We start from the raw sequence: 25,882 nt of genomic DNA, 5'->3' as shown, positions 1-25,882 counted from the left end.
TACAAGCTGAATATATTCAGCCTTTGGATCAATAGCGTCCTTAGTGTCAGGGAAGTTATGCGGTTACAACTGACAAAAGAAGACCAACAAAAATTACCGTTTTTGATTTCATATAACATTGTTTATATATCCTTGAATAGAGAAAAGATTAGAAACTTAAAATTATCCGTAATAATTTATTGGAATAACAAACTGATTTTGTGTTCAAATTATTTAAATGGATTTGATATTTGTTATTCATATCGATAATATTGACTTGAAGAGCCACACAATTTCAACACCGTTAGACCCATTCCTAATCATCAATATTTTTCCATTTTCCATTCTTCTCAATATTTTCATTTCAATTTAATTTTAGTCTCTCTGACTAACAGATTTCTGTCACAATGTCTCTTAAAACTCTCCCTCTTCTTTTTATCAACCTCGGTGGAGAGATGATGTATATTTTGGACCAGAGGCTAAGGGCTCAAAGTATCCCGGGAGAGAAATCTAAAAAAGGTATGGTTATCATCTTATGATTATTATGATTATGATGAGTATGCGGTGATCATGATCATGATGAAGTATCCTACTCTTACGTTGTATTGCATAAGGACATTTTAAAATTTCACCTTGCCGTAGACTACGACAATGTTGAGTAAAAATGTCACTGTGTAAAGCACGAAAATTGCACGAGTATAATATATATAACAGACTGTCTCGTTCTGTTACTACGCTGTTCCATCATCTTGCAATGAGCTAGGCACTTTGATAACTCCAGTCCAGTGGCCGCCGATAGGCTCACTGTAAGGTGAAACTCGTTTTTTGGAACTTTATTTTTGACCCTTTACTGTTTTGGTCACCATGGCGTTATTTGTGAACCTATGTGACTAACTTTGGTATCATTATAAAGGGCACAAAACAAGCTTTCTAACGGTGTATTTAATTCTTAATTCCTGATTGTATTTCTCAGAAAGCTTATGTAATAAAAATTTATAAATTTTTGAATTATAAGAACTTTTTAAATTATGGATACATTTTAATTATACTTCATACATCGATAGACAATTAATTGAAGAATATCTCTGCCAAATTTCATCAAAATTGATACACTCGCTCATTATTTTATTTTTTCCGCCATCAACCCCACTTTTTAGGACAAAAACCTCATATTTTTCCCCCTTTTCATTTATCCTTAATTTTTTCCATACTTTCCATCCATAAAAATGATTTATATGAAAATAAAGCTTTATTTCTGACCATTAAAACTATACCTAACACTTGCCAATTATTTTTTAATTGAAACAAAATTACTGAAAACAATAAGTAGGCCATGTTGACCGCAAGACTCAAAATTTCCCGATCGCCGCGAGATGCTGGTTTTGAGGCAGCAGTGAGATCACAGATTCTCTCTGTAAAATTGACAAAAAATTTCAATAGAAAAATATAAATAACTCTGGAACCGTAGGTCCTAGAGAAACAAATAAGGTATCAAATTTTATGTTTTTTCAAGTCCCATCCCCCTGACTGAGTCAAATCAGGATATTTTGAGTTTGAAAATTTTATCAAAGTGCCTAAATGAGCAATTTGAATTAAGTGACATAAACTTCCTGAATTAATTGTGCTAATTAGTGATGAGAACACTATATTCCTATGATTGATAATGCGTGTTTGGCATTTAGTCTCTGACCTATATCTGTAGGTCCCTGGTTTAAGTCTCGCAACGTTGAGTCCACGGTGAAGGCATGTTCTCTCTTTAAAAAGCCGAACAAAAAACCACTTATTCTCTCACTGTACTACCGTACTAAGGTGTAAAATGAGTTTCTGAGTATCAGGATTGTCTCAATTGAAAAAAAAGGATAAGGCATTACAAGTATCATATCTTGTTCTACATGCTAAGGCTAAGTGTTTCCTTGGCTTGAGACATTTTGTAAAGTATTTTGAACACATTTTGTCATTTAATTAACATTGGGCCATATAAATTTAAAATTTTTAAATTTTTAAAATGATATATCAGACAACTCTTCCTAAGCCTCCAATTCTTGAATGCTTATTCTATATCTTTTCCAGTTCTACACGATATTGTTTCCACTATGTTCAACAAACGTTTCATTGATGAGCTTTTTCGCCCACAAACTTTGTACTCAAAGAAGGCAATGAGGACAGTCTTTGATCGTCTTGCTCATGCCTCAATTATGAGACTCAATGCAGCAAGTATGGACAAGGTATTTATAATTGAACTATATCTTTCATCAATACTTATATTACGTTTGATGTCTATTGTTTCACAGTTGTTTTTTCTGTTTTGTATTGTTTTGTTGTGCCTTGTTTTTTGGTTTTTTTTTTTGTGTTTTTTTTTTCGGCCATGCATAAACTACATCATATGTTGCACAGTTCAAATCTGGTCATGGTCAATTTTCAGCATTTTCCTATGACTTCAAATCTGCTCATGGCCAATTTTTTAGTATTTTCCCACAGCGGTCTCCATTTTCACTATCTTAACTATAATCAGTCCACAATAAAAATGAAGGCTGCGGCTATTCAGCCTCAAGTCTGAATAGTCTCCCGTAGCTATTCAGACTCAAATTCCAATGTGCATGTGCAATCAACAGATTGTTCGGACTCAGTATGAATAGTCTCCCGTTGCAGTATAGTTTTTGTTGTGTTAAAAACAAAAATTCATTATTGATAATTACATAAAATTAATGCAAATCAAAATACGATTTTAGTAACTATCATCAGGTAGTCTAAACCTATTTTATTTGATGAGAAAGACAAAATTATTGATCAATTGGAGGTCCAGATAGAAAAAAAAGAAAAGAGTTAAAACTCAAAAGTAACAAAAAAGTCAGTCAAAGTAACTGGTATAAATGAAAAGCTTTTCTAACAACATAACATGATGTCCAAACAAAATCAGGAAAAGTAAATAATTTAAAAATGACATCTTCTGATAGTGTGAGATAGGCAACAATCCTTCTACAGTCCAAAGTAAGGGTATGAACTGAGTCAGTGTGATATGGGCAAAACATAATTTCTTCTGAACCCTTTTTCTACTTCTTTATCACTTCCACCCTCTGCCTACTGCCTACATTGTGTCGTCCTCCTCTCTGTATACGCACGCACATTAGAGTTTGAGTCTGAATAGCCAGGGGAGACTATTCAGACTCAAGTCAGAATTGCCACTTTGAAAAATGAAACATGTATAAATTAATAAAAAAAAAAGCAATAAGATTGTTTCCAGTGTTATAGTTTTGTGTTTTAAAAAAATGTCACAATGTTTTTTGGTCAAAATTTATGCAGGTCATGTTTTGTTCGAGTGGAAATATGTTATTTTTCAGGCTTAGGCATGTTGCTTTAACAATTGTATTTGATGTACATATTTGGGTTGTGATCTTTGGTGTTGTACCTATCTGATATACTCTTGAGATTATCTTGACATGATGCTTATGTTTCCATTGACACATTTAATCAAAATCAGATGAGTTGTTTTTCTTTTGTACAAAAGGGATATATAAAAGAAATTATCTAGAACATTATAACAATTGGTCATGACTCTCAATTTCCAGGAATGGAGGGGATGAGATATTAAATGGATAAAGCATTACACTTACAACCAATGGACCAAGGTTTGAGCCTCACTGTCGGCATCTCGCTTTTTCCTTTGACAAGAAATTTAGCCCCTATCGTTAACTTTGCAGTACTGCATTGCATCGGACGTCTTGGTTACCTCAGTCTTTTCTCAAGTTAGACCCTGAAGAAAAATTACCCCAGATCATTAATAAAACTATTGATAATAAGGCAATTTTAATTTATTCTTTGTTCATTTATTTAAAAAAATAAAAACCATTTTTTTTGGTTACATTGCTGCCCTCATATTGTGCAGTTATAGAATTTAGGCACGTTTTTATTTGCTCATATATATTTTTACTGTGGTTAAATATTGGATATTACATCTTATACAGTTATATGATTTGATGACAATGGCCTTGAAGTATCAAATCTCCCTGGCTTTACGACCCAAAGACATCTTGCTGGTGACACTCAATCACATGGATGCCATAAGGAGTTACGTGCAGGACAGTGCGTCGGTCAAAGGCCAAGTAGATCACATCTATAGGATGCTAATCGAGGTATTCTAGTATAGAATTATTTTACTGCATATTGTGGCATCTAATATGTCACTAGTTTTATGACATTATGATAGAAAGATATTTCCAACCACAATCGGATTAAATATTACAAAAGGTCCCCACAAAAGTATAGCTTTAAATTATTAAACAAGTCTGCTTATTTAATTAACTTATAACTGTATTTTAAAAATTATGAAAATATCAAAAATAAAATACGTTATTACGACACACATCTCTTTTTATTTGTCACCAAACAGGGCAATACAACTGACCAACATTGAATATTTTATAACACAGTTTTGCTTTCTCTATGTTATACTTTATTGGGACTCATATACAGAGGAACAGAGCGACCTTTTCTGTTCTATGATTTTAATGGTCACTCTTTGATCGGACTGACATTGCATAGGTCGGTTTTCTGTATGATATTACTTTTTTTGGTCACCCATTTACAAACTTACACAGTACAGATCTGCCTTTTCTATACTATGATTTGGTGATCACTCCTTCAAACGTCCGATTCACATCACACAGTAACCTGCACTATGCCTTGTTATTATCCGACCCTGAATGTTACACACACAATCAACCCTTCATTGTAAGATCAAGAATAGCAAGTGATGATTTGTGGCCTGTCATGGGTTTATATATCATGTGAGTAATTTTCATTGGACAACCAAGAGGGGTTGTCAACAAACGATAGCCTAACGACAGGTTTGAAAATAAACAACTCAGGGTCGCCTTAAGCTGGTTTCCTATTGAGCTTGTTCTACAGTAACGTGACATAATGCAATATAAGTATTCTATAAGTCTGATTAAACCATTGGTGACAATGTCAGTATTGTTGGTATTTTTTGTAGAAAAGATGATATTGGCTGTATTGATGATGATGATGGGGATGATTAAATATGATGATGATGGGGATGATTATGATGATGATAATGATAAAAAGAAATCAATTAAAGAAAGAAAAGTTTTCAACAATTTCATCAAAATGGACAATTTTATGGGCTTATGAAAGATAGTATGAACAGTGTTTAATACATATAAGGTCTTAAGCATTGGTTTAGATAGGAAAATGGTGTAAATTGTTTAAAGTTACTAAAAATGTAGGTCGAGACTTCACATCTGTGAGTTGCTATAACGACTCTTTTTACATGAACCGAGTACGATGAGAGAATGCTAGTAAAGAGTCTTATCCAAGTTACAGCCGCAGAGTCAACTTGGGTTCCAAATCGTAGCTGTTCTGTGGAGGTGCTGAAAAAGAATTAGAGTAAGAGATAGTAGCGATAGCTGATTTTATGTAAATGCAGCGAGAGACTATGATTTCATGCAGCACAGTTGTGGCTATGTCGTTCAGCTGTAGTGCAGTATTTTTTTAAGAAAAGCAAAACAGCGATTTTATATGATGAGCACACACGGTCAAGTGGTTCAGATCTTTTGTCAACTCCAGTTCCTTGACCACCCACACAATGTAAGTGTTGATGAAAGTAGTAATGTCAGAAAGGCTTTGTGGAGTTTTTTGTAATAAAAGCAAACATAAAAATATGAAACATACATGATTTATGAAGATAGAATGCTGACTTCGTGGAAAGCATCTACGTCACAAACAGAAACATTGAATGAAAGGTTTATAGAAATGGAAATTCCTGTTTGGGTGTCCAACATGGTCCAAATATGATAAGTAATTAACAAAATACAATATACAAAAATCAATGAATTGTTACAAGTGAAAGTGAGGCATCATAATAATATAAATACAACTTGGCAGGTACAACAGCAAGTTTGGTTTTATGTAATACATAAATGCATGTAGTGAGACGTACTTGTATGTAAATATTTATTGATATTATTTCAATTTCTTATTGCTGGGTGGGGTTCCTGACCTCCCATAGTGGGCAGGGGGGTACATACTGTGTCTTCTATCCCCTTATATCTGTTTTCCAACACACTTTCCGTCTTTATCTTGGAATGAGATTACTTGGCTTTGTCCTGGCCCTGGCTGGAGTCCTAGCTGGGAGGGAAACAGTCAAATGCATAGTTATTGTTTTGGGAGATGATATTTTTTTTTGCTTATAAATCATCTCTCTGTTATGTATTATTATATTTGTTATTTTGAATGTATAATGTAAGCATTTGAGTGTATTCCTCTTTGTTGGATTTTGTGCTTGTGTCCGGATGAGACTTATAGGTGATCTCAAACTAAGTACATTGGTGTATGCTCTTGGAATCTACATCTGATCCCTATTTGTTCCCAGTTCCCCTATGTCTTACTTTTTCTTGGGTGCTTTAATTGTAATTCTAGAACTTTTTACTATCCCATTTTCTTCCTTTTTACTGGCGCTGATATAACCTAAATGTGTTGCAAGCGCCGTAAAACCCTTAAAAACAAAAACAAAAACAATATCTTATTGATGGTAATAAAATTAAGGTAGTAAAACTAAGATATTGAGATAACATCAATATAACATAAAGATATAAAACATACAAATTAAGGTAATAAAATTAAGATATGGAGATAACATCAATATAACATAAAGATATAAAACATACATTTTGAAGGTATGGATGTGCCCGATCTAAGGAAAGTAAATTTGTCTTTTAAAGTTTACTGTCGTAAGAGAAATATCTATCTAAAAACGATCAACAAAAACATGAGTACATTCTACTAAGGAGAACGAGAATAATATCAACATTATCCTCTGCATTGGTTATCACTAGTATTGTTACCTGAGTGATTTGAAAACACACATACACACACACACACACACACACACACACCGTCGCTGAGTTTGCTCTGTGTGACACACAATAGTTTGTGGTTTGTGGTTAGCCTGTATCCACACACTGATGCTAGCCTATAGTAATAATAAACATCATTCTATTACACAAAGACTCAATTCAAGAATAGGGCTCGAAATAGGAACCTGTAGGTCTGAAGGTGGATATCATATCACAATAGCTCATTGCTGCACATCACAGCAAATCAAGTAAAAATCGAAAAACAAATCCCAGAATCCAATGGTTAATGGGGTCTTTTGTAGGATCCATGGCATTTTCCTTTAAATTATATTTTATTACATTTCACTGAGGACACCCATTTGTATTAATGCTTATATATGATAAAACATTGTGAAACGCATTGAGCATGGTAAATCCATATAAATGCTCACATTCATTATTTTTATATCCTAGACATATGCCGGTCTTTCTCACGGAGAATTTCAACTCATCAGACAGACCCTGCTCAATTTCTTTCAAGACATGCACATTAGAGTAAGTGTTGATTGCTCTTTTGTCCACATATTTTATTTATTATTTTATTTTTTTGTTTCAATATTTTTCATTCTCCCATCTCTCATTAAAAGGAAAACCCAAAATAAACGTTTGAAGGTTTATTTAATTATATGCAGTTAATAAAAGAGTAGAAATGACTTTAAGTTGGATTGCTTTTGTTTTTTTTTGTCTTCTCTCTGAGTTAAAGAGAAAATTTGATTTATAGTTTTCTTTCTTTTTTACTATCCACTATTCCAGTATAAGTTTTTCACAATTAGAAGGTCTTTACTGTCTACTCCGATCTTTTTAAAGATTTTGAAGAGCGTTTCGTGTTGTACTGAATCAAAAGCTTTGAAATAATCAATGAAGCATAGATAAAGTGATTTTTGTTTTTCGATTGACCGTTGCATTATTGTTTTCAATGTAAAAATTGCATTTACCATACCCTTTTCTTTTACAAAACCAAACTGCTCATCACTTTTCTCTGGAGAGATCTTTTTCCTTATTCTTTTCATAAGTATTCTTAATACAGTTGACTCCGTTTAATTGCACACCTTCAGGAGTTTGGCTTAGTGTGACGATTAAGTGGAGTGTGTGATTAATTGGAGAAGCTAATAATCGCATCTAAGCCGCAGCTTTCATGTGCAATTCATGTAGAACCTTCCATTCTGGGTTTTCTATGGGCTTGGGACTGTCATATTCAAGACAAATTCTCATTAGAATGTTTGTTTCTTAATTTTTATTAATTAATAAATTTTTTGGTTGGTTTTTGTTTTATTTTGTTTTGCTTTTGGTTATTTCTTTTTTTTCTTCTTTTTTTTTTACTTTTCGTTTTCTGTTTTACCGACACCAAAATGTGACATTATTGTTTGTAAGAACAATAATCATGAAGTGTTGATTGCTTTCTATTCCGTGCAAACTGTTTATAAACCTTTGTCTCCAATCCCGCCAATGTAGATCATCTGTCAAGCATTCTTCTTAGATTTAGCGGCGTTGTTTGCCCACCATGTCAAGTGTTTCAGTGTTTGTCAGGGGTAGTTTGTCACACTTCGATGAATCATCTTCATCTTCATTATCCAGGCGTCGTCTTTTGTGTGGCTGAACGGAACTCAGTAGCTCCTGAGATGTCAGTTCACCGCTGATGGGTATATTGTTGTCTATTGTAAAGAATTGATCGAATGCTTTGGCTGAAAAGTTGTGTGGAACGGGAACAGCATTGTTGATTTTATAGAAAAAATTCTGTTTTTCGGGAATGTGTAGTGTATAAGCGGAGTGTCCGATTAACTGATGTGTGATTAAGTGGAGTGAACTGTATAATTTTTGTGGCCTGGCTCATTATGCTGATTGTTCTTTGTTGGTCACAATCAATAGTTTCTTGTTTTTTGGGAATGGTAATGAATACTGACTACCTTAAACCATTAGGCAGGACACCATTTTCATATATGACGTTAAAGGCTTTGTCAGAATGTCTTTTCCCAGATCATCAATCAATTCTATTGAGAAACTATTTGGGCCTACCGCTTTCCCCTTTTTCATCTCTTTGCAAGCAGCTTCTACTGCTAGCATAATCTGGGGACCTATGTTCACAGTAGAGGTTTCTTTATCCAAGCATGCCCCTCTTTTGTCATCCATGTAAAGATTTTCTATGTATACTGCCTAAAGTTCCAAAATTTTCTTGTTTATCTATAAATGTATAACCGTTTGTGTCTTTAACTTGAATCAAACAGTGTGTGTCAAACATGGCCCTCTTTTGTCATCCACATAAAGATTTTCTATGTATACTGCCTAACGTTCCAAAATTTTGTTGTTGTCTATAAATATATTACCGTTTGTGTCTTTAACTGGAATCAAACAGTGTGTGTCAAACATGCCCCTCTTTTGTCATCCACATAAAGATTTTCTATGTATACTGCCTAACGTTCCAAAATTTTGTTGTTGTCTATAAATATATTACCGTTTGTGTGTTTAACTGGAATCAAACAGTGTGTGTCAAACTTGATAAAGAAACATCAGACTTCTTTAACATCAAGACGTGATTAAGACAAGGTTGCATCTTATCACCAGACCTTTTTAAGAAATATAGTGAAATAATATATGCATACAGAATGAATTACACTATAAGTGAGAAAAAAATGCAAAAGCAAAAGAAGACTGTGTCATTGGACATATGCTGTTTGTAATGTTATTTTATATAGATAATTTGATTCAGGATGGAATGAATATGTATTGCTTAATTGATATATTCAATCTGAAAACAAAAAAATAACCCCAGAGAATAACAAAAACAGGAGATAAAAATGTAAAGTAGAGTTATTAGATTTATCTATTTATTTCAGAAAAGCTTCTAAGTTATAACTATTGATATGAATTTAAACTAACCCAACTGTTACACTATTTGAATTATTATTCCCTTCATTCAGGTTTCAATATTCTTGAAAGACAAAGTTCAGAACAACAATGGAAGGTTTGTTTTGAAACCAGGGGGTACATTGCCATATGGGGCTGAGATACCTGGTACAATCAAGTAAGTCATTCATATTATGATAGCTTTAGAGTTTTCAATCTTATCTGTTAATTTTGTTTAAATATTTAAATAATGATAGTATAGATAGAGAAAGGAACTGAGTTAGGTCAATAAACTTATAATATTATACCTCTTTGGTTTTTGAAAAACCCAATTTTACAATAGAAAAATAACAAAAAAGTAATGATGCATCTTTATCATAATTTATTTTTTAAAAAGGTAGGAGTTTGGGAAATATTAATTCCTTGCACATATTCAGTTTTATCAACGATAGTATAAGGAAAGACGAGCAGCTTCGAGTTTATTTCTCTTTAAATGTTATCTAAAACATTCGAGTTATTTCCCTTCCCAAATGTGTGTTGTTATATGTTTCTATGGGTAATAACAATGAAGTCAATGGAAGTATTTTGAGGTCATAACAATTGGTTTGTTGGTTGAAAACGGTCGCAGTTCTAATTATTTATATGAATTATATCAATCAAATCTATGGGTCTAGATTTATATAAGCCTCTGACTTCATTTTGTGGATTTTACCCCTCTAATGTTTGATTATGAAGGCGACTTGTTGAGAGTAGTAGACATGAAACGTGCTCCACACCTTATGCTGACAGATTCAATAAGGGAGAGGAAAAAGAGCAAAATCTAATTATCTATTAGAACTCAATAAATTAGTTTGTTGTTTCTTGTTGTTGTTGTTGTTGTTTGTTTGTTTTGAGTTTACAGCGCTTGAACACGTTTAGGTCATTCCAGCGTCAGTAAAAGGGGAATGATAGCGGAAAAGATGTAGATCTGAAGTTACATTACCAAAGGAAACATAAGGCAAAGGGGTCTTGTTATAAAAGGGAACAGAAGATACTAAGAGAATATTTTACAGTGCTTGCGACACAATTACTATAAGGTCATTTCAGCACTAGTAAAGAGGAGGATAATAGAGAGAATGTTGTAGATCTGAAATCAAAAGCACCAAAGAAAAGCAAGACAAAAGGGACTGGTTCAAATAGGGAATAAATGTAATCTATCAATGTGCCCATTTTGGCATTACCTACAAGTACCAGCCAGCCCAAGCAAAAGTCCCTATATAAAGGACACACTCAAATGTTTACAGAGTAATAACTCTTAGTACACTAAAGAGAGAAGATTTGCAAGCAAAAAATATCATCTCTCAAAATAAAGACACTATTACGATATATTTGACTGCCTCCCTCCCAGCTAAGGATCCCAGGAAAAAAAACTATCAATCTCAATCCAGAACAAAGAAAGAGAGCAACATTGACATGGAAACAGACATAATGGATGGAAGACACTGGAAGTGACCTCTGAGTCCACTATGGGAGGAAGAAAACCCCACTGAGCACGATTACCTATTTTGACATGACATAAAAGTCCCATCCAGTCAAGAGCAAAGGACCCCCGCTATACTCAAATATTTACAAAGTACAATATATTCAAAACTAAAAAAAAAATATAGTAGTTCTCAAAAGAGAGATGACCTTCAAGAGGAGAAAAATATGATCTTTCACAAAAAACAAAACAAAGAGAGAATATTTAATTGTCTCACTCCTTAACTCATTCACTCCCAGCTAAGCTCCCTGGAAGGACCAGGGGGAAAACCTGACAAATTTAATTAAAGAACAAAGTCAAGAGCAGCATGGAAAGGACAAACTGGTATAGGTGGATACAAGACACAGCAGAGTGACCTATACATCTAATGCTAGGTCTGAAATGGGCTTCACACTTGAAGTTGATGGAATCGATTAGAGGATGGAGAAAAACAAAGCAAGACAAAACCTTTGATTGACTTCATAAAACTTTTATTCACGAGATTAAAATAATTTGTTAAATCTCTCCCTCCCTCTCTCTCTCTCTCTCTCTCTCTCTCTCTCTCTCTCTCTCTCTCTCTCTCTCTCTCTCTACCTCTCTCTCTCTCTCTCTCTCTCTCTCTCTCTCTCTCTCTCTCTCTCTCTCTCAGTTCTCACATACAAAAATAAGTCATAGAAGATTGACCCATTGAGCCTGTTCAGGATATGACTGTCGGTTCCACTGCTTTCTGCAAGAGGTTAGTGACTGCAACTTGAATTGACTGCAACTTCAGCTGAGTTGCATTACAGTAACTTTAATCTCTTTCAGAAAGTGGTGGAATCTGGAAGCGATAGAAAAAAAATCTTGACAAAGGTAATTCTTTGAGCTTATCTCTTATTGGTGTTTTGAGTCATAAGACCTTAAATTGAATGAAATCATTTCACTTTACAGCTATCCAGACTTAGTCTAGTTAATAGATTAGGCGAGACCAAGGAGAGAGTGTGGACGTTCACGCCTCAAATTAAAACCAGATCTCGGTTAATCTTTTGGGAATGTGAAAAAGGGTTTTCCTTTGCAAGAAACCATGTACCAGCCATTGTCACAACCGATTGCTCCACAAAGTTCTTACCACCTTGTTTTAGTTTTAGTCTCAATGTTGAAGCCAAATTGTTACGAATGCAATCATGTTTTACTTTAAAGAAACAATGGCAGCAACAAAGCAACCCCCCTGGAACAAAAGGAAGTTACTCCTTACGATTAGTCATGAAACAAAGCCAAGCTAATCATCTTCACTTCTATCATTTTTGGTTTTACTAAAAAAAGATTTTGACTCATAATGATATCTTTACCACAATGATAATTCTTAAGGTCAAACATTTTGATATCTGTTAAATTTTCACCCATTGGTGTATATCAAGGATACATTTTCATGAGAAATGACATGTTTGAGGTCATTGGAGAGGTATAATAAAAATATTTTTGAATTTCTGTGTTTGAAATTTTAAATAATTTCCCAAAGCTTTTTTTTTATGAGCTCAAGCAGAGATCAAGTATACTATAATATTCAACTTTGTCACATTATGATTATTTTGTCCGGGCTGTCTATTGTTTTTATTTAGCTCAATAGACTCAGGAAAGTGTACAATCTTTTTTTATCACATTTGCATTACATATTAATTTTGAAATTTTATATGTTAATAATGAAGTTGGTAATAACCATGGTATTGATATTATTAATATTAACTATGATGTTGCTGTTGATGATAGTAATGATGATAGTGATGATTTTGATGAAGATAATTATGCTGATTGTAAACGTCAATTTATTCTCTTTTTTTATGTTTGTGCTTTTCTTTTTAAAGGAGTTACTTACTTTATGTATTTATTTTGCTATATTCAAAAATATCACCGAAGATCCTATGATGAATCGGGTCGGTGTAGAAATATTGGATTTCAGCCCGGTGCGAACTACAGTGCATCGTCAAAGGAAGGATCTTTTGACATGACAGGAAACAGGGTCACTAAATTGGGAACAAACATGTAAGTCAAAGGATTTGAACTGTCTGTCAAATAACTGACGTTTTATGATGTGAAAAATATGATGATGATGATGATGATCATCATCATCATCATCTCACTGCTATCTCGACCACTACTTCCACCATATCATCATAATTACTACCATTATATCCACTAGAAATGCATCATTAATCCAAAACACCACAACAATACAATTTTGACTTCTTTTCACGTTATACTATATATTATATTGATGATATCAATGAATACAGTATTTTTATGTTGTTGTTTTTTAAAAATTTGTTACGAATCACAGGTGTCATGTATTAAGCTCCCACCCCCTCTCCCACCCAAAGAAATTTTGGACGGCGCTCTGCACCCTTGGTCTGGGTGGAACCACTTTTCCCTGTGAAAACATGATTTTCAATTTTCACATATGATTGCTTTATCTTAATTTTATATTGCATGCCACATAGTTCTTTATTGTCAATTAACCAATTGATTGATTAATGAATCAATTAATGAATTTATTTATTCATTTTACTTTTACCTGTTTAAATTTATATTGTTTAACATCGCCATTTGCATGCATTTTTACCCACATGATTTATTTACACACGTACAAATCTGTACACAAATTTTCTTTTCTTGAGATTATTATTATTGTTATTATTATTATTATTATTATTATTATTATTATTATTATTTATTATTATTATTATTATTATTATTATTATTATTATTATTATTATTATTATTATTATTATTATTATTATTTCATTATATTATTATTTTTAAAGTATTATTATTATTATTATTACAATAATTATTATTATTAATATTATTATTATTGTTATTGTTATTACTATTATTTCAGGTACTCAGCAACGAGGTCGGTAGAAACCATTGGTCCTGCATCCACCAAGTCTGTGATACAAGGCAGTGACATGGTGAGGATTAGAGTATTTATGAATGGATTGTCATCTTTTTAAACACTTGATTTGAGATAGATATATTAAAGAAAAAAACCCCCAAAAAATGAAAATAAATGAAAACAGGAACTTATAAATAGCTCAACATCCTTGGTAGTATGCTCAGAGTACTTTAGAGGGGACCCAAGCAAACAGTGTTTTAAGGAGAAAAATGACTCCTTCTGGTGCTATAACTATAACAGTTTTTTTGTTTTGTTTTTATTTAGACAGAAATAGTTTTGTTACAAGCTAGTTACTATTTTTACACAGTAAGAGAATTTGAGCAAAGAGCTTTTTCCGAGGGCTCAACATTTTGCCGGCAACAGCATGTCTTATATCAGGGACCAACCCTATGAAAATAGATCACCAAACTGAATGCCATAACATAAGATCACAAAGACCCTTTGAAACCCATATATAGCCACTTTTCTGAAATCCAAAGACTTCTGTCATGTTTCTATAAATACGTTTGGGTTGCCGAAATTTCTATACAGTGGAATCACCATTCATTATGAGCATTCTGATCTTAATCAGTAAAATGCCTCAACAATGACAGTAATGTAACACTGGTATATTTTACACAGCTATGGTTACTACAACATTATTCATCACAGGCATAAGCAATAAAAATTTAACTCAACTTCACTGGAATCATTAGATGTCACCGCATTCCACAAAGGAATAAATAGATATTACATCAAACAAGCACCTGATGTCAACAGGGATCACCCTTGTTTTCAAAGTGAGGAAATTGAGAATTAGGAATCCTGCCTTAGGAAAAACTCTTATATTTTCTCGAACTTGTTCCCAAAAGTTTTCCAATCAAAAATTGCCGTATTATAGAGATACAAAAAGAAATAATTGTAGTTTTAGGGGATTTTGATAGCTCAGTTGGGAGAGCACTTGCTTTACACCCAAAGGGATCGGGATCAATCATGGGTGAAGTCGGGATTTTTTTCTGACCCAGCAGTAATGGGGTAGCTGGGTCTGTTAAATCTGATGAAAAAATCTTTGTGATTGATTAGCATCATATCCAAGGGGGAGCAATTACTACTGTCCATTTAAATTTAATGCTATAGAAATCGGGATAGACTCTGCTCCATGGGTCTTATGACTCTGATTGACTATATATCGACTGTATAAAGGTGACATACTTTTCTTGATTATGAAATTTTGGATTACGAGGACAAGATTTTGTTTACTTCTCAGTTTGACTGATCATATTTGTAAAATATAATAATGAAGACAAAAGGTGATAAAGAAATATTATATATATTTTATATTTGTGAGATGGTCAGATAATGGATGTCGAATACCGTGCTCACTGTTTTCCAGATATGAGCAAAGAAAAAAGTAAAAAACAAACCCTATTGTAAATGAAGAGTTTGGTATACTTTAAACCTGCAACTATATCAAGACGTGTTGCCCTGTACATTTGCAAGAACTTCATGGATTCAAATTTGTAACCATGTGATTCTATTTTTTTTTCACATTATAAAATGTATGTTTTCCTGTTGTTGAAATTATGCTTTGTTAGTACCCTGACTTTTATTTTTATTCCAGGACACCAGCAATCCAGACCCGCTTGCTAAAGCTCACCTTGATCTTTTATCTCAACTCATTGGGGCCAAGGTCACCAAGAATGAATTCAGACTTAATCTTTTCAAGGATGACGAGGAAGAAGAGTTAGTCATTACTAAATATTTGAATTATCTCTTCTCAATTTATGCTGTGAATGCAAGCATTGTAGCGTAAAGCTGTAATTTACTTCCCCAAGACAAATGATGTGGATGTTACAGATTTCCTCTTTGTCAATAAAATAGACGAAGAACAGTACTCTGAAATCAATATGAGATGAGAGGCTCTTGTTATTGGGTTGGATATTTGCCTAAAATAAGATTTTATGTGTTTTATCAAATTATTTCCCATATTCAATGTACACTCAACTGATAATGACAATTATTAGTGATATTGATACTACAGTACAAGAGCTAGTCATTACTAAATATTTGAATCACTCTTCACAATTATGTTGTGAAAGCAAATGTTCAGGCTTGAAGCTTGCAAAAAAAAAAAAAAAAAAAAAAAAAAAAAAAAAAAGATACATTGACAAAATTAAAATGGAAGCTTCAAACTAATTCACAAAAAAACATATGATGTGGACAATTGGTGATATTGATGTGATAGTACAAGCTGTTTAATTGGAACAGCCCCATTACGTAGAAATTGTTTCTTTAAAACAGTGTTCTAATTAACCGATTCTATGAGTGGCTTTGAAAATCAGAATAATATCTCAAGTCTACATACATGTCATTTGTGATATTTATAACAATAACAATAAAGAGCATCCATTCAATTGTTTGTGTAAAATTTTATCATCTGTTTTTATAACATTTAATATTACATGTGTGTGTTGGCATGATGATACAAACAGAATGAGTGATCGTATATAATGATCACACATATATAATGGAACTGTCAACACTCCTTTCCAAAATACAAGCCAAATGAAATGAAGGCATGTGAATCCTAAATACCTATAAATGACAGAACAATATACAATTTTGAGCAATGCGGCATTCAAAGCAAATAAACCAGTTTATCATTATTTGAGCTCTCATTTATTATTTATTACTTTTCAAGACTTTCAAAGGGGTAAAAAGCATTTAAAAGGGAATGGATGATGATAGGCTTGTTACCATTGTTAATAATGGACCTATTTGTTTATCACATGGGATGCTTCAATTATTGTTTATCTATTATGGGGATATCTATATTTCTGACATTTTTGGACAGAAAAAAAAATTCTTACAACATTCTGAATCGTTTAAATTGATTCAATTAACTGGCATGTATTTCATTAATCCAAAATTATAGAACAAATGTATTATCACCGATAGATTGTTCTGATTAAACGGCTGTCCTTGTATAGCACTGTTCCAGTCAGTTACTTCAAGTGTATAACCATTTGTCTGAAAACTTAGATGAAAGATATTATATTTTATTATTTCAACTTCATTTGACTCTAAAAGAGTTTTTATTTTTTGATGATTTGAATCATATCAATTTGATTGAAATATTTATTTATTGTTGGTATATTTATTCAGAGTCATTTAATTTAATTTTCATAGACTTACTTCATTTCAACATGTACAGAAAATGACTAAATAATTGATGACTCCATTTTTTTATTAACCGAGTTGTTTATTTTACTTTCGTTGTTTTAAAGATGAGTGTTTTACGTTTACTTCCACAGAGAAGCAGCAGCCATCCAACCAATCTCAACAGCTGAGTCTCGAGTGGTGAATATCGACGCCAGTAAAAAGGGAAGGAGTTCTGAATTATCAAGAATCATGGGTGAAATGAGAATGGATGACGCATCAGGGGGAGGCGACTCTGATCTTTTAGATCTTATGGATAGTTAAGGATCTTTTCCATTCTTATTACAATTTTAGGGATCCGTTTTTTGTGGGTTTTATTTTATTATCAGTGTGCAATGAATATTCACGTATAATTATTTTTTCTTCCTCATTCAATTCTATATACGACTTTTGATGATTTTTTTTTGTGCTTTTCAAAATATAGTCTTGCATACATTTAACGAATCTCAACTAACAAACAAAATGAACAAATAAACTAAGATTTTGAATACATGAGTATCGGATTTAATAAACAATTATAAAAGGAAATATTAATTATGACAAATGGAAACAGTGACTAATTAATGTACAGTGCATGCTATTTTTACTGGTTCTGGCACGAAAGACAAATTACCTAGAATAATGGTGAATTTTTTTTTGATAAATACAATGCCCGTCAGCAACATCTGTAAGGGAAGAAAATTATTGAAAACTCTAAGCTTAGTTGAATATGCAGTTGAAATAAAAATGGGATCACCGTGTTTCACAGCATGGAATTAAAATGCTGTTCAAGTAATATCAATATATCTGTCTTATACTGTAATTTGGAAAAAGACCATTTATATGATTCATAAAGTAATCCTTCAGGGCCCATGGTGCTGGATTTTATCCCAGTTTCTATAGAGATAATAGACCAAAGCAATTGGTTTTTGCTACCATTTGGATTGGATTCTTGTCTATTGAGAGTTGACTACTTTCCACCAGATCTAACAGACCCAGCTACCCATTCATTGCAGGGTGGACAGTTGGGTCAGAAAAATAAAATCTCAACTGCACCTGGGACCATTCACATTTCCTTGTGTGTGAAGTGACTGCTCTACTAACTGAACTTTTGAGACTCACTTTATGGGTCAGTGTGTTTACTTTACTCATAAGTAAATACTTATGAGTAAAGTAAACACACTGACCCATAAACTCAACAAATGTTGAGTAAAAGTTTGCTGGATACGATTGGGACTGGAAACACGAATGGTAAGAATCTCTAAAAATCGGGGAAGTAAATCAAAAGAAGCCATATCATAAGAAAATGACAAAGTAGGGAGAAGGCACTGGGGTGAGATAAAAATCTGAAAAGGTGTGGATGAAGTATAGCCAGGCATAGCAGAAAGAAAAAACAAGAAAAAAATCGTCGATTGCAGCGATGATTTTATTCTTGTATTTTTCTTTCTTTCTGTTTTGACTGACACCGTTTGCATGCTCACCTTTTCAGATTTTTGTTTATAAGAAAGGCATCATTATTGGGCTGACTGTTTGATTTTTTAAAAATCCTCCACTTGCGTGGTTTACTGTAACGTTTTTTAAAAAAAAATAGAAATAAATATTCTTTTTTTTTCAATAAAAATTCCAAGAAAACTTGATTTTATGTCAGATTTTTGGTGAATGAAATAAATGACTGAAGTGCGATGGGAATTTAGAAAAAAATAAACAATCCAACTTTATCACTAGAATGAAATTTTAGTTGTTGTACATTGTTTGTGATGTTGATATATTTGTTAAATGTAAAATGCAGACCGATTTTAATAATTTATAATTTTTTATACTTAATGTTTTAAATTTTAAGTCAATGTAAAATCGTGACCTTCCACCTCAACTCGGATTTATGTTGTGATGAACCTGCTTGAAAAAAATTGAATTTATGGTTCATTATATGAAAGTCAATGTAAAATCGTGACCTTCCACCTCAACTCGGATTTATGTTGTGATGAACCTGCTTGAAAAAAATTGAATTTATGGTTCATTATATGAAAGTCTACCTAAACATATTATATACATAAATGGGTAAAAAAGAATAAGGTTTCTTATACTACAAAAATATAGAAGTTCGAGTTTCTGATAATTTAAACTTTAAATTTACTTTACACCCTGCCATATTACCCGATTGTTACAGTGGGTAACATTTAGGTTAATGACATCTTCAGAAAATCTCTCTGGTCAGTGACCTCGAGTAAAATGGAGCACACATCCGTCCAATAACCTGTGATATATTTAAGTTTGATTTTGATGCCCGGAAATATTTATTATTTAAAAATTTGAATGATTCAAAAAAATCTCCTTAAGAAGATTCTGTATGTTGTGCATTACTGAGACAAAAATTTTTTTTGGAAGTATAGAGCAGTAAAGTTAGGTGCCTCAAACGTAAACAATAACAAGTTGCTAGTGATTTCCGTTAGGGACCGGAATAATTTACGCACAATATCGGTCTCCCAATTTTGTAGTTTGAGTTGTAGGCAATACACTTTCAGTATTGAAAATATGTTTACATAAAATCTAACAGTTGCAGAAATAATAATATGAGGCTAAATTATTATGAAAATCAGGCTCCGAATAATTCTCGTTTTGTTCACACCACCGCAATAATTTGCTCTGGTCTAAAAATAGATAGACTGTAACTTTTGATAAATTTTAGGAAATTTTACCTTTTGTTCCATAAAATATCCATATCTAGACATTATTTGATGCATGATCCAGTATTTATGAATATGTGTTTCTTTTGCCACCTAACAGCCAAATTTTAAAAGTTATTTTTTTCTATTATTTACATTGGAACGTGAGCTGTCAAGACAGGAACATGTGGTTTGCCACGTGCTTCTCGACCTTTGTTTACGTTTGGGGCACCTAACTTTACTGCTCTATAAATGTGAGGTGTCTGTCTCCGAAATGTGCTATTTTACATCTCTTTATATAAAGCATGTGTGATTTGTATTTTTAACGGTATATGAAATGTGTATTTTATATTAAATGTGTATTTTAAACTTTGTGTTTGCTTGATGTATTCAATGTGTTATTGTGTGATAGGTGAAAAGCCCAGAAGCCATGGTGGGTGGCGAGATCACTCTTTGTGTCTTCCCCCCCCCCCCCCCCCCGATATCTAATTTCCTTTTCCAGGTTGCTTTCTGTCTTTGTCTTGGAATGGACTTTCTTTTTGATTTTGTCCTAACCCTGGCGAAAACCTTTGCTGAGAGGAAAACATTCAAATTAGTTTTGGGAAATGATTTATCTCTTCACTTGTAAATTATTCCTCTATGTATTATGTACTGTTACACCTTTTGTTTTGAATATAATATTGTGTAACATTTGAGTATATTCCTCTTAGTGGAAACCTGCGCTTGTGTTTAGATGAAATACATTTGAAATACTATCGTCAATGGTAGTTTGCTCTTGGAATCTACTTCAATTCCATTTTTGAACCCGTCCTCTTTTTATTACTTTTTTCTAGGGTGCTTTTCATTGTATGTAATTCTAGATTTTTTGGCTATCCCACTTTCTTCCTTTTTACTGGCGTTGAAGTGAAATAAAAGGGCCACAAGTGCAAGAAAACGTTTCCCTCAAACATGGATGGATTGAAATAACCTTCGATTTGACAACAAATCTGAAACTTCAAATAGGCCTCGGGTTTGAGACATTTTGACCAGTGGATGATCATTTTAATCAATCGATATTTGAAATAAGTTTTCTCGCTACAAAGAAAGATTTTTATTGTCAGAGTTGGATAAGGCAATGTAGTCTGGTGTTGTGTTGTCTGTTGTTGTGTAGTCTGGTGATCTGTGTCTGGTGCAGATGGGAGTGAAGAGCGTGGAATTTCCAATCACATCACTGACTGACACACATTTTGGAAAGCAAATTTCCTTAGTTGGGATGGATAAAATTATTATTATTATTATTATTATTATTATTTATTATTATTATTATTATTATTATTATTATTATTATTATTATTATTATTATTATTATTATTATATATTATTATTATTATTATTATTATTATTATTATTATATTTATTATTATTATTATATATTATTATTATTATTATTATTATTATTATTATTATTATTATTATTATTATTATTATTATTATATTATTATTATTATTATATTATTATTATTATTATTATTATTATTATTATTATATTATGATTATTAATAGGTGAGTAAATCATTATAATCAAGAAAGACGTAGAGAAGTGACAGAAGACAATACAGAATAAAAACATTTGCGGCGATTGGAAGTTGAATCCAAGATCTGACCTGGTGCAGTATCCTTATCTTTGCTGTGATAGGGATGCTCTACATTGCATACTATCCACTACTCCAAGAAAAGTGGATTCATTCATGCATACATGTATTTTGAGTCCCTCTTGTGATTTCTTCAGGCCAGATATTAAGAAACACTGCCACTTTTTCCTCCCTTAAATTTTCTGACAGTATCCGATTCAATTTCCTTTGATTATATATTGATATTACATTATTTTTGAAAGTCTTAACTAACTCAAAATCTTAGAGATTTTTGCTACTTTTCAAAATTAGAAAAAAATGTATTAAAAATAAGCATGTGCATAGTTAGCTTTATTCAAATACCATTAACACGTGAAAATTAAGAACATTGGCTTTGATACTACGCCTATAATTTGTCTCAGAAAAAAAGTAATAAATAGGCACGGGGTAAAAGTAGTCCCGGGTATACTACGGATATAGTCGGTGCTAGGGTTGAGTGAGTTAATCATTACAGACTTACGAGTAATAATTTTTTTTTTGGTGTGCATATAATCATAATTACAAGCATACGTATTAACTGAGATTTTCTTTTGGAAGTTATAGCGTTATGCAAGTGGATTCTGCTATGTCTTTGTGGTCTTGTGATAGAATATAACACTTGGCTCTTGACCTGTGGGTCTGTTGTGGTCAGATCAAAGCTGAGTCCTCGGAAGACTTTTAGTCATATTTTCACACCGAACTCGGGTGTAAGAATAACTGCCGTGACTTTTGGCTCTGTCGAAAAAAAAATGTCACAGGACAGTCACATCTTGCTTGAAGTCAACACCCAATAGTAGTTTCATTTTCCTCCTTCTTTATCATTGTTGATCTATTTCTGATGAAGAAAACAGATTCCGTGGGCCGCTTGTTACAATTTCCGACCCCCCCCCCCCACACACACAAAACAAGCAAACAACAACAACAACAAAAAACAAAAACAAACTAACCCCTCCCCCTGAAAAAAAAACACAAAAAAAAATTTAAAAAACAAAAACAAAAACAAAACTAACTGCCCATACTTAAATAACACTAAGATTATTATATAAATAAAACTTCATGGTCGGCGGATCTAACCTCAGAAATCTCGTATTCACGTTCGGCGGAGTTAAGATCCACCGATCGTGAAAATCGAAAATTCAGAGGTTTGATCCGCCGGCCGTCGATATATTAGAACGGTTGCATCAACTTAAACACGGGACTGTCCTGCTCCAGTCAGTACACTTATTTTGCTCCTGAGTCAAGTGTAGGGCATACGTCATGAAACCAGTCACAGTTTGTGGTAAGGGAATGAGTGGTGTATGTTTTAATGCTTTTAGATGGTGTCTTCTGCTCATAGCTATCACTACTGTCATCTCATTGTGTCTGACATCGTGAAAGTGGAAGAAATGAGTCATAGAGGGATAGAAACAGAGGAAGTGTCGATGTGCTGGGTTCTTGCAGCCACTTGAAACTTGCAACTGTAAATTACGGTAAAACAAACAAAATGCAAAGTAAAATAAATATCTAACTAAAAAGATAAATAAATAAATAGAAAAAGCAGTCATTCAGAGCCTGATGGCGCATGGACCCGCAGTTTACCTCGGTTACTGTTGACACAATCAAATGGTTGTCTCATGATGGATAGTGTGCTAACTCATCGCAAATTTCTTATCGTCAGAGCTGACGGACACTGCTACCCAATCGCCGTCGGATGGAGGGAAGGGTCAGAAAAACTAGACTGCACATGAGGCGTGGGAGGCGAAGCTCGACTCAATGAACCACCTGAAACCCTATGTAAAACTTTGAAAGTAGAAATAATTGCAACTACGAAACAAAGTTAACGAGTATTCTCTTGGGCATGTGTCTTTTTTATTTTATTTTATTGTTGTGGATGCTGTTAAATCTATCTAAAAAAATGTGACCGCACAGAATTCATATATGAAAATAGACAAAATGCCCATTGACAAACCCACTGATTTGAGTTTTATCATATTATCGCCTGTAGGTCGGCAATGGACTCAGTGTCTTTCCCGCTTGCTTTTAGCCCCCTTTCACTGTCCACCAACACCGATTGGCTGTCTTGGTCCGTTAGATATGCGGGGGGGGGGGGGGGGGGGGGGGGGGGGGGGGGGGGGGGGGGGGGGGGGGGGTGTAATTTACGATCATAGAGAGGGACCATGTCTATGTTTGCAATACTTGGGTCATATTCAAACGGTAGCAAGTCATTGTTATTGTCCTTTTAATACTTTAGAATCAGGGAAAAACTTACGATCATAGAGAGGGACCATGTCTATGTTTGCAATACTTGGGTCATATTCAAACGGTAGCAAGTCATTGTTATTGTCCTTTTAATACTTTAGAATCAGGGAAAAACTTGATCTTTTTGGCACATGAAGACTTCTTTTTCTTTCCTATTCCAGGGGGAGGGGGGGGGGGGTGTAATTTACGATCATAGAGAGGGACCATGTCTATGTTTGCAATACTTGGGTCATATTCAAACGGTAGCAAGTCATTGTTATTGTCCTTTTAATACTTTAGAATCAGGGAAAAACTTACGATCATAGAGAGGGACCATGTCTATGTTTGCAATACTTGGGTCATATTCAAACGGTAGCAAGTCATTGTTATTGTCCTTTTAATACTTTAGAATCAGGGAAAAACTTGATCTTTTTGGCACATGAAGACTTCTTTTTCTTTCCTATTCCATGGACTGCCGGTGGGAGGGGAAGAGGGAGGGAAACTGACCCTCCATTTTTCTTTTTTGAAATACCAAATAATACATTCTTTCGTTGTCGTTGAATGAAATCTAGTTCTCTTGTTTTTTCCCCAGTGCACATTTAAGTCCTACCCGACAGGTTGTAGTTGTAAGTCAATTTTCCCCCTAGCCTTTCCAACAAGTCACAAAGATGGCGCCACAAAAACATATGCTAAAGTTATACAAAGACATTATAGTAATACAGTAATCCGCCTGCGTTAATCCCATACTAGGTGATTGTACGGGCAGGGGCTATTTTGACGATAATCCGACAAGGACAAAGGAATTATGGGATTGTTGCAGGGAGCTGGAGGGCGGTACAATCTCGGAATAAATTGATTTTTGCACCACGGTTAATCCATTGAAGTCGAAAATGTTACGATAATTAATAGATGCAATAATGTAAGAAAAGGTAAATGCCACTGGGTTTTTAATGGGGTGATACGCATGAGTTGTCAATCAGATCAGAATAACCCAAATCTGTTTTCCGGCAACGTCTACTTTCAATATCAAATATAGATACTATTTATACAAAGTTTATGAATTTTACAATTTCATTCAAACCTAAATAGAATAGAGAAATTGTTTCATAAAAAAATTGATGCACATATCTATTAACAAGTCTGATAATCCAAATTGTGATATTCTCATGTTTAATCCTTGTCGAACTAAAAAAAGATTGGAATATCGCCTAACAGGCGTCATGTCTCGTTCTACATGTTACAGGTTGCTGTTGGTCAGGGACCCCTTGTAAAGCGCTTTGAGCACATTCAGTGGATATTGCGCTATATAAAAAAAGCTCAAGTTCAAAACTATAGCATGCAAAAGGAACCTTTCATGTTGTTTTAGCTCTGTATGTAGGCTACATGGACAATGATGATATTCCAGGTTAGGCTAGCACCTTTCAGCTCGTGCCTCTTCGTCTTTGCCATCAGCCGTCCTGCGGAGTACAGTATTTGCAACTGGCATTACTTGCAACTGCTCTCATAAATTTAAAATTAGATTTATATAAGACGGTCGACGAGGGTCTTTTTGCGTGCAAAATTGAAGATCATAACCTTCTCTTGTAGTCTAGATAGTTGAGGTGCTGAAGATGTGTCGTTGCGAAAAAACATGTCCATTTGATATCCCCATAGATAAAAGTCAAATGGACTCATATGAACTATTGGGCCTCCGAGGGTGATCTGTGTCTTGGATGGTTTTCCTGTCTCCAAATAGCTTGTTTATCCGAAGCAGGACGGTTTTGGCAACGTGGAGTGTTGCCCCTGTCCGTTGGACCATCTTGATTCATTCGAACCGCCTTATTTTTTTCTCTCCAAAACTTTGACATAATATCGAGATAGCGCCAGAGTTCGCTGTCACTGTTTTCTCATGTTGGTCCACAAAGATAAAGGGTCAAATAATGACCTGGTGACACATTGCTGCCAATACTGTAACGTTTTGTTTTTTTTTTCTTCATGAACGTTTTTCTGGAAAACCTCACCTGGTTTTGCATTTT

General features: G+C 33.6%; 1 protein-coding gene across 1 annotated transcript; it reads left to right on the top strand.

Moving 5' to 3' along the window:
* Positions 1-268: 268 nt before the first annotated feature.
* On the top strand, positions 269-20,375 carry LOC144968648 (protein OSCP1-like). Its single transcript, XM_078907198.1, has 9 exons — positions 269-498; positions 2,050-2,204; positions 3,942-4,109; positions 7,305-7,385; positions 9,806-9,909; positions 13,123-13,248; positions 14,105-14,177; positions 15,762-15,883; positions 17,455-20,375. Exons 1-9 carry the CDS (start codon positions 387-389, stop codon positions 17,621-17,623), a joined length of 1,110 nt encoding a protein of 369 aa, XP_078763324.1. The 5' UTR covers positions 269-386; the 3' UTR covers positions 17,624-20,375.
* The last annotated feature ends 5,507 nt before the right edge of the window (positions 20,376-25,882 follow it).

The sequence above is a fragment of the Berghia stephanieae genome, chromosome 3 (assembly GCF_034508935.2).
Source record: "Berghia stephanieae isolate SIO BIC M18660-M18661 chromosome 3, UCSD_Bste_1.3, whole genome shotgun sequence".
Lineage (NCBI taxonomy): Eukaryota > Metazoa > Mollusca > Gastropoda > Nudibranchia > Aeolidiidae > Berghia > Berghia stephanieae.
Note: the sequence above shows the minus strand (reverse complement) of the source record. Positions and strands in the feature narration are given on the sequence as shown.